Consider the following 14,111-nt stretch of genomic DNA (forward strand, 5'->3'; position numbering starts at 1 on the left):
ACTCTATTAGCATAACAGGTAAAGCAGAGTAAACTGAGACAGTCTAGTGACATGTTCACACTTAGCCTGATGAATGATCTGTTCTTTGTTGGACTATATTAGCATTTTTGAGTATCTAGTTCAGCCCTCTCCATCCCTTTCCAAAATCCCATTTAAAGCTTTCCCAGTTTGTGATTATTTTTTTTTTTTAACTAGACTCTTCAAAGAGATTTAAACCACTGAATCTGTTGGTTCTTAAAGAACTCTTCTCTTCTAGAAAGCTAAATCATCCTACAGCATGTTATTCCACAGGATCTCTTATACCATGGCTAGTTCAAACAACCAAAGAAGAAATTGCATATGAAGTTCCAGTGTAGGATTTTGTCTTATACTCTGACAGAGTAGAAGACAGAAAGCAAAAGTTGTAATATTTCTATCTGGTTGATAAGATGCTTTTGAAAAGAGATTGTCTTGTCTGTTCTTTGCTTAAAGGATCCTCAAAACTCTGTATATTCCATGAGGCATGTCACAGATGTTGATTACACAATTACTGATATGCTACAAATGATACCATACAGTTTCTTGAGTCTTAGAGCTCTCTGATTCTGCTTCATGTTAATTTTAGAGTTGTAGAATAGTAGTAATACATGAAGATATTCTTGATCTAGGCCTGTTACACGGTTTGTTGTGTGCTATACCAAAACTTACTAGGCATTTATGTATGTACTTAACTTAAGTAAATAGCCTAATGGGAGCTAATGGAATTTCTTGCATCCATATCACTAAACACGTGCCCGGAAACCGGGCTGGATCAGGGCCAGGTTTTGTAACATCATAAGGGCCTGAGACTGTATCACTGAAAGTGAAGCTTCCTGTCCTGTTTAATTTGTATTCATAGAGTTCCTTGTACTCTGAACTTCAGTATGACCAGATTAATGGCTATTCCTGAAACATGTTTGTTTCTTGAACCCATTTAAAATGTTGTTTCCTTTCCCATAACCCTTATATCTTACAGTAACCATGCGTTCTGCAATTTAATCTCCACTGAACTGGAAACATAGTGTTTTGCAATGCACTCACTCTGACACATTTTGTGGTTTTCTTTACAGAATCCTTAAGTGCCCTAGAGGACAAAGACCTGGATGCTTTAATGGCTGATCTTGTAGCAGACATAAATGATGTTGAACAGAGAACTTTACAAGCACAGAAGACTTCCTCTGGCAACCAGCAAAGTACGGTCACTCAGCCTTCAACAGGCTTGGATAGTGACATTTATTGTAAATCAAGTCCCTATGTTACCATTACTGGACGGTTTGGGGATGATTTGCCCCCTCCACCTCCAGACCCTGATTTAGACCTTCCGCCACCACCACCACCACCTCCTCCTGAGCCACTCACCCAGGTAAGTCTGGGTGGAACCTTGTTCTAAGCGTTCCATAGTTCTTGTAATTTTGCAAATGGTATTTGGCATTGGAACAACAGTGGATATCCCAGGTAGAAACATCTTGGGGAAAGTTCTACAATGATGAAACATGCATGAACTGTTATTGTGGGCTCAGCAATTTCTGCCTGTTCCTTGACCTATTGCCAATTCCTTTGCCTTTCTAATCATTTTGATAGCCCAAGACGGGCATAAATCATTGCAAATGGTTTACTGTAATGGAAAACTTGTCACTGAATTTTTTTAATAAGCTCTGATCAGTTAATACCTTCTCATAGAGAACTTGGCTTTGGCATCAGTGCAAAGCATGGCCAAAGATCCCACCATTTTGTGAAGATGTCACTGTGTTTGTTCATTGCAGTTTGTGATATTGGTACCGATGAGATGGTTCTGTGGATGTTTCCCAGATCCATCCCTGGCCTAGCTGGTTTCTTGCAATAGGAAAAGCTGTTCAGTTGTGTAAAACTCACCATTTGCTAGGAGACTAGGTGCAAGGCTGAGCACAAGAAGTACCTCACCTAATCCCAACACAGAATCACTCTGCTCTTTTTGGTCTTGCCTTTGAAGGGAAGTAATGAAGACCATCTGCAATATGGGACAAATGCTCTGTACTTAGGAGGTGCCAAAGTTATCAGTAGGTACTATTTATAAACAATTGGCTTACCTGTACGCCACAGTTTCACAACCTCCTCCATATTTGTGTTTCTTGCAGAGCTGTTTTAACAACTGAAATCAAATGTGATATTTGTAGTAGAAGCATTAGAAGTTCATGTCTTTGACGTGAGATTGTGGAGAGGGAGATAATGTAAGAATTCTGCCCTGTCACAGCCCTATGGGGAACTACGTGCATTAGAAGAGTGATGTAGCCCAAAAAACATGAACCTGAAATCATGAAAGATCTAAAAGTATCTCTTTCAGTATTCATATGCATAGTAACTAGGACAGAGAGAAGATGTTTACATTTAGGGAATGGAAAGATTTTAGGGAACATGAAAAGTGTTCTGTCAGCCCATGCAGAACTGTACTGATCAGTTTTGCTCAGAACCATGGGCAATTCGTTTAAAAGTCCACACAAACTTGAATATGAATCATCTCAACATCACTGCTGCCCCTGTGTTTAGCATCATACAGCAGACATTTAGCAAAAGGAACAGAAAGTTTGGTAGGAAGAGGACCTTTCTGATTATACGGAAAGTGATTCACTAGATAAAGCTTCATTTGGTGCATAGGACCTTTCAGTGCTGTTTGAAGAGTGAAAGTCGTAAACATGTGGGAGGAACTTCACCATTTTTCTGTGTCTCAAAGATAATAGTTAACTTCCTATCTTAAAGAAATATCAACAGTTGCAAAACCAGCAGCTAGACAGCTTCAGAAGCCAAAGTCTTTCATTTAACTAGTATAATTGATATAGAAGAGATGCTATCAAGATAAGTTCTATCCATTGTCCTACAAACATGTCCCCATCTTGATTTAGACTCATGACCTTTAAGGAAGTATCAAGCTTCTAAATAGTCTGGTTTGGAAGCTGAGGAAGTATGGTCTGGAAGGGTAGCTGGTTACACAGGCTGAGATTGGCCAAACTGCCTGACTCAATGGTTTGCTGGCTGGTAACAAGTGGGATCAACGCTGGGGCTTGTATTCTCTAACGTTTTCATCTGTGACCTGAGTGATGACATAAAGAATCATCTGCAGATGTGCTGAAGATGCTTTTAATTAAGGGCACTGACTGACAAGATGAATGGCAGAACTTCAGTGCAGGGCGACCTTAAGAAACATGAGGACTGGGCCAGCAAAACCCTCAGAGACCCAGCAATGTACAAGATCCTGTACCTGGGGTGGAATAACTCCATGCATTTGTACAGTTTGGGAGATGACAGGCTGAGCAGCAGCCCTGATGAAAAGCAGATGGCATCCTGGTGGATGCCACATTGAATAAGAACCACGAGTCCAAGGTCATCTCAGTATGGGAAACTGGCCTGTGTTGGGAAGAGCATGGCCAGCAGACTGAGGGAGCCATTATTCCTTCCTCTTGGCACTGGTGAGGTTACACCTGGAATACTGCACCCCGTTCTGGATGTGGAGATCCTGGAGAGTGTCCAGCAGAGAGCTACTGGGATGGCCAGGGGCATGGAGTGATCAGGGGCTAGCGAGGACAGGCTGAGGGAGCTGGGCTTGTTTAGTCTGACAGAGGAGGCTGAGGTGTGATCTAATGACAGCCTAAAAATACCTGAAGGGTAGCTGCAGAGCTGGTGGAGCGAAATTCTTCCATGGTAGTGTTAGGTCATATAACAAGGGGCAACAGCTACATGTTGTAACTTTGTAGTTTCAGACAGGACATTAGGAAAACCTTTTCCATTTCAGGCAGTGGTGTAGCACTGGAACAGGTGACCCAGAGAGATCACAGATTCTCTTTCTTTGGAGATTTTCCAAACTTTGCCAGGCAACATCATGGCTGACCTGACCTAGTGTTGGTGACAGTCCTGCTTTGGGCAGGAAGCCAGACTATGGGCCTCCAGACCTCTCTTCCAACCAGCGCTTTTATGATGCTGTGATCTAAAGCTCACTGAAATCAACAGTGCTGCGCAGTTCTTTCTTGAGTCTTGTACTGAGCTAATTCTCCATGAGCTGGCATCCTGCATTACCGGGGTGTCAAACAAGATTTTGGAGTGAAAAGAGGACGTGCTTGCTAAACACAACTGGAATTCTATATGCAAAAACGTAGCTGGAAGTCACTTCTGTCTCCCTCAATTAAAGTGTTCCTCTGAGATTGTGTGCTGAGTTAAATCTCTAGCAGTATTCTCTGGTCTCTTTCCAGATACAGGGCGAGGGCAGAGAAGGATGGGAACAGGAGGTAGAGGCATTTCTAAGTAATTTGTCTGCAGTAGTTGAGTTCCTCATTAAGGCACTGGTTCTGCTTTCTCCCGCAGCCCTTGCCTCGTTTTCTGATACAGGTTGTTTTCAAGTACTGATGGCATACCCATTGTGTGGCTTGCTGTCCACAAAATTACTAGAGGGCTATTGCAGAAGTCGCAGTGTGAATGATGGAGATAATAATGATTTAAAATTAATATGGAAAGAACTGATTTCAAATTAATATTCACTGTCTTGGTTAGTATTGGATTTGACATGACATTTCTACTCAGTAAAATGAAATGCAGCTGTAAATGAAATGTATTTTGTTTCATCAAAATCCATGTTCCTATTAGCCAGGATTCTTGATAAGTGATTCTTGAGCCAATCAAGGCTGACATTTTGTTTAACACTTCTGGTTGTCTGTAGTCAAATAAGAACAGTGTTAATTATTCCCAATGCACCTGTGATAGTAAGACTCTATTCTCTAACCTTTAAGTGTGACAAAATTAAGAAGTACAGCCTTTCTTTCAGGGGAGCATAGATTTGTCTCATAAGTTTCCATCAACTCTGACGTTTCCTTTTAAAACTGTCCTTAAGCTAAATAAGGCTTCTACATTTTCTATGACATTATCTGGATGACTTTTACATGCTTCTGTTTGAAGATCCAGAAAACCTGGTGATGAGACTGTAGTGGGAGAACAAATCTTTTAGCCTGTCAAAGCATTTCTCTAGCAGTGCTAAAATTTTGCATCTGATAGCTTATTTACATTGCATCATTTCCTTTTTCTACATGAAGACACACAAAGGTTGTGAAAACATGAAGGCTCTCAGGTGAGAGCTCTGTCACACAGATTTGTACAATGTGTGAACTCCGTTCAATACAGGTCACATGCAGAAGTTATACATGCGTAAAATTTTCAGCAGAAAGCCTGCCTGCCCCACACTCAACCACTTTGGTTAAGATGCTTTTCCTGCTTCTTGCAGAGAGGTTTTTTGAGATGGTAAGGGGAGGGACATAGTGTGAGAGGCTGTGTGCTCTTCCCTCTGTAGGACAGGCAGCCTTACTGTGAAAGCCACCTTTTTCCAACAGCTTCTGTTCAACTACAGAAGCTATTTTTGGATTCTTGAAGTTAAGCATCTCTGAGCTGTAGCAATGCAAATTTCCATAGCCGTGGAGAAAAAAAAAAAGACATTTTTTAACTGATTGTCTGGTATTTATAGTGGAGAATTTGACAACAGCAAACATGCTTGAAGCCATCTCTTTCAGGTTACACACCTCACCTTGTATTTTTGACATCCTAAAGGATGCTAGTATCAAGGGGAAGCAGTGATAAAACAAAAGATGTTTAGTTCAGTGAGACGGATGTCAGTCGGGTACTTTAGTTATGGTTGAACCTGCCTCAAAGCTTGGGATGAATACGATAACCTTTTTAGCTCTTTTTTTGCTCTGATTCTGTGATATCTCTGTAAGAAGGAAGTGGTGGCAATGCTTAGTTAGGCCTAGTTTCTTGCAAGTGCATCTCCAATGAGTTACAGCCATCCTGGGTTTCTCTTAGTCTGAAGACCACTAAAATTATGCCTTTAGGGTAGAAAATGGAGGCTGAAGGTAACACAGAGAAAAATCTTGTGTGGAAGCAGGGCAGGAACTTTCTCTCACAGTCATTGACTGGAAGTTGGGTGTGCCTGTGAGTACCGTAGCACAAAATCCTACCCCTTTAAAACAAAGGAAACTGCGAACGTGGGAGAGAGCAATAGGGACAGTAAAAATCAGCAAAGAGGCAAGAAAGCAAAGACAAGGCAGTTTTCAGTAGGGGGAGCAAGATTTAAAGTTGGAAAGAAACCGAACCCTCCAGTAGTACTAACAGTCCAAGGCAGCCCCAGCAACGGCAGTTACTTGCTGTCCAAAATGTACTTTTCCAACTCTGTACGTGACGGGGAGACTACTGGAAGACACATGGCAAAAAGAAACGGTCACAATCTATACACCAGTCACAGAGGCAACAGTAGGCACTGGCATCTGGTATGTGTACCTAAAACTCTTAGCAGCTGGGGATCCAGAGTCTTCTTGGATCACAGACCTCACTGATATTAAGAGAGAGGCATGATATTTCAAGGCCAGGCTGGATGGGGCTTTGAGCAACCTGGTCTAGTGAAAGATGTCTCTGCCCGTGGCAGGGGTGTTGGAACTAGATGATCTCTGAAGTCCCTTCCAACCCAAACCATTCTATGATTTTATGATATTGATACAGCTGCTTTGTAAAAGAAGAGCCAGGTGATACTGAGATTTTTAGGAATCTTACTGTGGCATTCAGCAAAAGCTGAAATGAACTTGAGTGTTCTATCTAACTGTCTGTGTTAATATGAATAGGTCCATTTCTAGAATAAAAAGCCATGATATCATGCAATTTAAGGAGGTGTTCCTCTCAGTAAGTATGCGTGCAGTAAGATCTCATACGTGGCAAGTGAAAGAATTCAAGTGAATTAATGTACTTAACAGAAAGTGTAAAATTATAAGTGGCACAATTGCAAGCCAAGTTTTCAGTAAGATCCTAAAAACTCTAGTTCTCTTAACGCTATTGAGAGGTGAGCTTTCTTCCAAGCAGCTGCATCCACAGTGCTGTTTCATTCAGGCTAGATCTTCCTTCATCTTCTCTTTTGTATCAGCTGTAATCCATATGGAAACATAGAAAAGTCCAATTTTCAGACATTCCTGTAGCATTTGAGGAACAGATCATGTAAGAGCTCTATGACTGGGCAACAAAAGGAAGTGCTGGACTTCTAAATCAAAGCTTTGGCTGGAGGATATTAGCTCAAGGAAGGCTGGGTATTCCCTGTAACTATGAAGTTTCCCATGACAAGCCTTATGTTCTGGATATAAATAGCAAGAAACAACTCTTTTCAAGTAAACATAAATTGCTGGCCTTACTTTACAAGAACTATACCAAATATCTTGTCTCTTTTCAGGAAGAACGAGAGGCACAGGCTAAAGCTGACAAGATTAAACTTGCATTGGAGAAACTGAAGGAAGCCAAAGTTAAAAAGGTGAGCCTTAAAATAGTGAAATGCTACCATAAGAGCTACCAGCTAAGTATCTATTATCATTCTTCTCAATAATAAAGTTCTTACTATAATTACCAGGCTTTTTCATATTTTGTCTGTAACTTGAGACATCTAAAGATATTCTGTGGAGCTGTCTTGTCATCCGCCTGAAGAGAAGTCTCTGAGAGAATGCTGCCTCTGAAGGACTAATTTTTAAGAGGACTTGGAAGGCTCTGCCTCTATTTTTTCCAGTGTTGGGGCAAAGCCCACTGTTCTGATAGGTTGCTTTAGAGAAAGTGGAATGTACATAAAAATGTTGCTTACTTATGCTGTACTGATTCTAGACATATTAAAATTTTCTTCTACAGTCATGTGGATTTAGCTAATCCCAATTAAATTAATGAGGGTCTTCACGCTAAATCTTTTCACAGCAGTATAGCAATGTACAAGGATAATAGAAATTATTTTAGACCAACAAATTAGAAAGTTTCCAGTCAGTGTCTACACAGTGCTGCAGTGTGTCTTGTAATTATGCCCACTCATCCCAAGCTAGTGTTCCAACTGAACTCAACAGAAGCTGCAGATATTCAGTAACTCTGAAAAATGTATGTGAAGTAAAAACAGTCATGACCTCTCAGTCTGGCTCAAATAGGAGATGGAAAGTGCTGGAGATCAGAGCCTGCAGGGCTTCCGAGAAGAATCGAAGCTTCCAATAAACGTGGGGGTGTCCAGACGTGAGGTGATGCCCACAGAACACTTTACATTCATGTACAAATGCTACTTCTGAGAGAATGTGTTGGGAGGATTTCACCAATGTTGTCTTTGGAAAGCTCTAAACTTATGACTGCTCATTGGTCACCCTCTTTTCCTTGCAATGGTAGCAATTCTCCTTTGGGAGGAAACATTTATTTTGAAGACACTATTTTTTTTCCACCCTGAATATCTGGAACCATAGGGTAGAAGTAAGACTTAATCTTCTTGTGGCTATGTCACTGTAATGAAATTACTATGTCATTCTTGAATTCTAAATTGACTAAATAATTGTCAAAAAAACTGCTCTTCTCTCTTTTACCAAAAGCGGAGGGCAGAAGCCAGGGAGGACAGTGAAAAGCAAGCTCACAGCCCTGGACCACAGGAGAGCAGACTTTGGCTTCTTCAAAGATCTGCTTGTAAGAGTCCCATGTGATAAGGCCCTGGAGGGAAGAGGGGCCCAAGAAAGCTGGTTAATATTCAAGGTTCACCTCCTGCAAGCTCAAGAGAGTTCCATCCCAATGAATGAAGGGCCACGAAGATGATTAAGGAACTGGAGCATCTCTCCTATGAGGAAAGGCTGAGACAGCTGGGACTGCATAGCCCGGAGAAGAGAAGGCTCTGGGGGGGTCTTGTCAATCTATAGAAATACCTGAAGGGAGGGTGCAAAGAGGATGGAGCCAGGCTCTTTTCAGTGGTGCCCAGTGACAGGACCAGAGGCAATGGGCACAAACTGAAACACAGGAGATTCTATCTGAACATCAGGACGCACTTTTTCACTGTGAGGGTGGCTGAGCACTGGTATGGGTTTCCCAGGAAAGTTGTGGAGTCTTCTTCCTTGGAGATACAGACAAGCCATCTGGACAGGGTCCTGGACAATGGGCTGTAGGTGGCCCTGGTTGAGCAGGGAATTGGACCACATGACCTCCAGAGGTGCCTTCCAATCTCAACTATTCTGTGATTTTGTGAAGATAGAAGCTGCAGGCATGTTTCTGAGCAGTCAACTATAACCAGACAAAACCACCCTTTTTTCCCCAGACATGTTGTAGATTATGCATGTACAACATTTCTTTTTCTCTATAATCTACACTATGGCTCAGTTGCTTATTTTAGAGAGGAAGATACTTACAAGGGTTGGAATCAAAACAAGTTCAATTTTTTTGTTACATTTGCTTTTCCTTTTCGGAGATAGTGTAGATTTTCTCTTGGGGATCATCACACTCTGCTTCTACCTGGTCTTTAACAGAGATTGTTTCTATAGTACCAAAGCTGCTTATGCACACATTTTAAAATAAGGAGCTATTTAAACAAGGCTATATAGAGAAGTCCTCCCAACTCACCAGTTTAGTTCCAGTTTCCATGTACAGATCCTGTAGAAAATTTTTCTTCTGTTTTCAGTACTAATGGAGCATTTTAAGTACTTTTCCTTATAATCTATTTGCTGTTCTTTATTACATTTTATGTACTTCAGCATTTTCTTGCATTGTTCCTCTCTGGAAAAAAGTGCATACTGTTTCTCAATGAACAAATACTTCATAATATGAAGAAATGATGAGTGTCTTAGGTTAATTTGGTCAATATAAGTAAGTCATCCGTTTGCCTATTGATGAATGTTGGACTACTGCCCATCTTAGTACAATCTGATTTCAGGTTAGTCTGTTGGCATGGCAAGATTCTTCCATTCTTTTTCTCATTTAAAATTAAACTTTCCACATTTCTAGCTTGCATTAAGGACACTCTGTCCTTTTGTACTTGGTTTCCCTATCAAGCATTTCCTTAATTGCACATCCAGTAGATTTAGAGAAGAGATTAACTTCTGCTTTTTCTCCATAGCAATTTCACCTTTCCTGAAGTCATGCACAGGACAAGGTTCAATTTCCTTTTTTGAGAAAAGGTCTTTATTTTGGTGGCAATGTAATGTGAAAGCTTCCAAGCTGTTTTCTTCCCTCAGCTCACTGTGGGACAGGGTGCCTTTGAATCAGTAATAACCTTCAGCCTTAATCTTTCTTATCTGTGTTAGCAGATTCAGACTAGCCTTTTACTTGCTTCTGAAATTAACTGACTCTTCTGTGACTCTCTACTCAGCTTGTTGTCAAGGTGCACATGTACGATAACAGCACAAAGTCACTAATGGTGGATGAGCGTCAGGTGACACGGGATGTTTTAGACAATCTCTTTGAGAAAACCCATTGTGACTGCAACGTCGACTGGTGTCTGTATGAAATGTACCCAGAGCTGCAAATTGGTAAGTGACATAGTGACAGAGCATATAGCAAATAGATATAGTGCATCCTATGCTATTGGTAATCTTGAAAAGATAATTAATAACATTTCTTCTGCCCCTGTGTCCACTGGTGTTGTAACATTACAGTCTCTAAGCTGAGGCGTGCTGCAGGAATGTACTTGGGCTGTTCTTGCTGTAGAAGTGAGTCATCCGTTCATCTGTGCTGTGAGCTGCAGAAGTCTCCTTGCCCACCACCATTTCCATTATTCTATTTTACACAAAATGAAGGGGCCATGTGAATTTCACTATGTTTGTCAAGGCAGTGACAGACCCAAACACGGCAGTACTCAACTCTGCTCTTTGAAGAGAGGATGCAGTGCTGAAGTGCTGTCAGCAGGCTGTTACATACTGGTCAAACAAATGTTGTAATTAAACAAGACTGACTGAGAAGCGTTTCAGTCATTTCTAGTGCTTTTCACTTGTGATAGTCCTTTTCTTAAGTGTAGTTGTGAACAGGATATTGCTCTCTGACAGGGCTGCAGCTCTGCTGGTGGTACCTTATGATTTAGGAAGTAACTAACCTGGCCTCCAGGTCCCTAGGAAACAGCTGTGCAAAACTTATGTATTGTTCGGTGTAACTTAATGAGTTTTGTTTCAAAAAGGCTTCAAGACCTGATTAAGAATGGGGTATTCTCTGATCCACAGTTGTTTCAGAATCTTTTTATTGTCCAGGCTGCAAAGGTATTCACATCAAAAGGAAAAGGAAAATTGCCACAATTTTCTTCCAGGGTAGCATTTGACCTAGAGAAACGGGAAATTGTCAAACAGCCTTTAGTATTCTCAGTTTACAGACTCCCAGCAGAGATTTAAAAATGCACAAAGAAAGTTAAATATCAATGTTGCACTTTAAAAGAGCACCAGGAATAATCATCGTGCTAAACTAAAACAAAGAAATGTAAAAATAGCGGAAAAAGCCTGACTGCTCATGAGCAAGGAGATACTCATCTGCTTGTAAGAATGGCAGAGACATTAACTGCCAATCTGTTCTTTCTACTCCATTAAGATGATACATGAAGCAATGTTGCTGCATTCTTTTGTACCTACTTATCTTAACTAAGGAAAGACTGGAAATGTCATTAGACCCTAGAAATGTCACAGATGTCACTTTTTGAATAATTTTAGAGTGTTTTCTTGTCTTGAAAAGTTGCTCCCTCTGGTCTACTGTGACTTGGATAAACATTTCTGAGTGTTGGGATGACAGCATATAAACAGATTGTTTTCTGTATCTCCATAATCATTAAAAAGAATGTACTTGTGTTTCTTCATAATCTGGATAGACATTTTTAATTCCCCATCACACAATTAAAACTGAAGGCATCAGGGAGATCGTGTGCTACAAACATCGGGGTTAATGGTTAGACTGGGTTTTTTTGGTAAGTAAAAATAACTCGTTACTTTAGTCCCAGCTAATGCTAGATGCTTTGGGTTAGGGTATTGGTATAGTAAGGAATTACTCTCATAATGAATAAAAACTATTTTAAAAGCCAGGACAGAAGAAGAGCAGGAAAGGGAATAAGTAAGTAATTGGTTCAGGAAAAAAGGAAAAGTCTATGCACTCCTGATGCAGAGGTCTATCACCAGGTCCAAATCAGCTGGGAATGGAGCCTTTTTGTTTGAAGAAGGGAATTTCGATATGAATGGAATGGTACATATTCTTTCTTCTGCTTCCAGTGCATAGCAACACGCAGTTAATTTTATTCAAAATCAAAACAATGTGAACTATTCTTTATTCTTGTCAGTATACTTCTTGGCAGTTCTAGATAGCTCTATTACTATCAGCATGCTTAGAAGACAGGCTTTCCTGCACTTTCCCTTTCTGCCTGCTTTCCCTATTGGTAATTTTATTCTCTTGAATACTTTTACTTTAAGAAGCAAATCTGAGCAGCAAATATTTCAGGCTGAACTGAGGGTCCAAGGTAGTTTTGTATCAGAAGATCCTTGACAGAGTATCCTATACATACTGTTATTTTGAAAGACTATCATTGCAAATAAAATAAACTACAGTTTTAGATTAATTGCATGTTAAATATCACAAATAATCTCAGTAGTGAGATGGTGATATAACACTGGGCTGCACATACCAGCATGTATTTTGCAATAAAGAGTATTGCCTTATAATAGGCATCCGGATTTGACTTTTTTTTTTAACAATAATTATAAAAAAGACCCTCCTGAAGGTGGTAAAATCATACCTTTTATACAAGAAAAGCCAAATGAACAAACGAAAGTATACGTGGCAAAACCTAGTGTTAAATAAGTAGTGTTACGACCTGAGAACTATTTTACGGCTATCCTGGACTATAAGATAGTGTATACCCTTCAAACCATTACTTGGGTTTTATATAGTGCTTTGTATTTCCAGTGCATTGCAGGAGTATCAGTTGCTAAATGAAAAGCGTTATGTAGCTTGTGTTGTTAAAAGTTACTGTGTACATGTGAACTGGCCCTGAAGCTCATCTCATTTTGTGAATTTAATTAATTCACAAAATTTAGTTTTGGTGGGACACACTTAATCCTCGTCAAAAGTAGCAAGAAGTGTTAAAGAAAACAGAGCATTGATTTTGTAGGCTATCTCCTTTTATACTAGGCCAATCTAGGCCATTGAAAGATGTGATCACCACAGACCACTGAAATGGGAGTACAGCTGTTCCCAGGGAACTGCCAAAATCATACTGAAAATTGGAGCAGGGTGAATTCCCTGCCCCCGTACTGAATTTGTAGAAAAACGTAGTTTGTGTCCTTCTAAAATTACCTGTCAAATTATGCTCGATTCCTTTTCCTTCCAAACGGGGTTTATGTGACTGTTCAGCTACTTTATACAAGTGAAACCGCAGAAGAAGAGATTGGAGTTACCTAACCTCAGCATACCCTGTGGCTTTCCTGGGTGGAGGATCTGGGTTAGATCAGCTCAGGAAGGGAGAGGACTGACACTAGGTCTCCCACATCTCTGGTGAGGTTTTTAACTGCAGAGATGCTGGGTGAAACAGCGTATCTTCACATCAGTTCTCAGTCTGTCTTCCCGTTCCCTCTGTTTTGCTATTTCTGCTTTTAAATACAGTTGCTTGAAACAAAACATTTTCTTTTCAGTGCATAGAATTCTTTCTGCTGACAAAAAGCAATTTTTCATTTGTTCCAATAAGTAAAAAGACAAGGAAATAAATTTTTACTATTTTTCTTCAATTCAGTAGCCAAAGTGAATCTATAACCCCCCCAGTCATGCTACAAACCTTAAAAAACAAAAGCAAATAAAAGCAGAAAGCCATTGAGAGACATGGGTGTAACCATGTGGGTCACTGTTTCCCACTCCTAGTGGGTCGCTGTTTCCATCCTTTGCAGTCTTTGGGCAACAGCATAGAGATGCAGGAGGAATCCAGGAGCATGCCAGAGCTACATAAGGCATCTTCTGTAGCTGATTTGCCCTTCCACATGACATATTTTCATGTGGTTTTGCTCCCTTCTGTGCAGTGGAAAAAAGTCCTGGGCTGTCCAGCTCTAAGCGAACATCAGATAATGATTATACTCTTACACAGGAATTTCTGCAGCCTCAGGAGAGGGGAGAGAGAGTTTGAGTGCCTTACATTACCTTTTCTGTCTCTCCAGAAAGGTTTTTTGAAGACCATGAAAATGTTGTTGAAGTGTTATCGGACTGGACTCGAGACACTGAGAATAAGATTCTGTTTTTGGAAAAAAGTGAAAAATATGCTTTATTTAAAAATCCCCAGGTAAGCTAACATGGTATTTGGATAAGAGTCTAAAATTATGTCA

The 14,111-nt window shown here is 40.4% G+C and overlaps 1 protein-coding gene across 2 annotated transcripts in view; it reads left to right on the forward strand.

Annotated features, from left to right (window-relative positions):
* APBB1IP (amyloid beta precursor protein binding family B member 1 interacting protein) overlaps positions 1–14,111 on the forward strand; it is a 69,776-nt gene that overhangs the window by 20,962 nt on the left and 34,703 nt on the right. For both annotated transcript variants that reach the window (XM_082310406.1, XM_082310405.1), the window contains exons 4-7: positions 1,089–1,381; positions 7,238–7,315; positions 10,148–10,307; positions 13,947–14,068. In XM_082310406.1, the coding sequence (XP_082166532.1) occupies positions 1,089–1,381; positions 7,238–7,315; positions 10,148–10,307; positions 13,947–14,068 (653 nt within the window). The remainder of the gene's footprint in view (positions 1–1,088; positions 1,382–7,237; positions 7,316–10,147; positions 10,308–13,946; positions 14,069–14,111) is intronic.

The sequence above is a fragment of the Platalea leucorodia genome, assembly GCF_965183815.1.
Source record: "Platalea leucorodia genome assembly, chromosome: 1".
NCBI lineage: Eukaryota > Metazoa > Chordata > Aves > Pelecaniformes > Threskiornithidae > Platalea > Platalea leucorodia.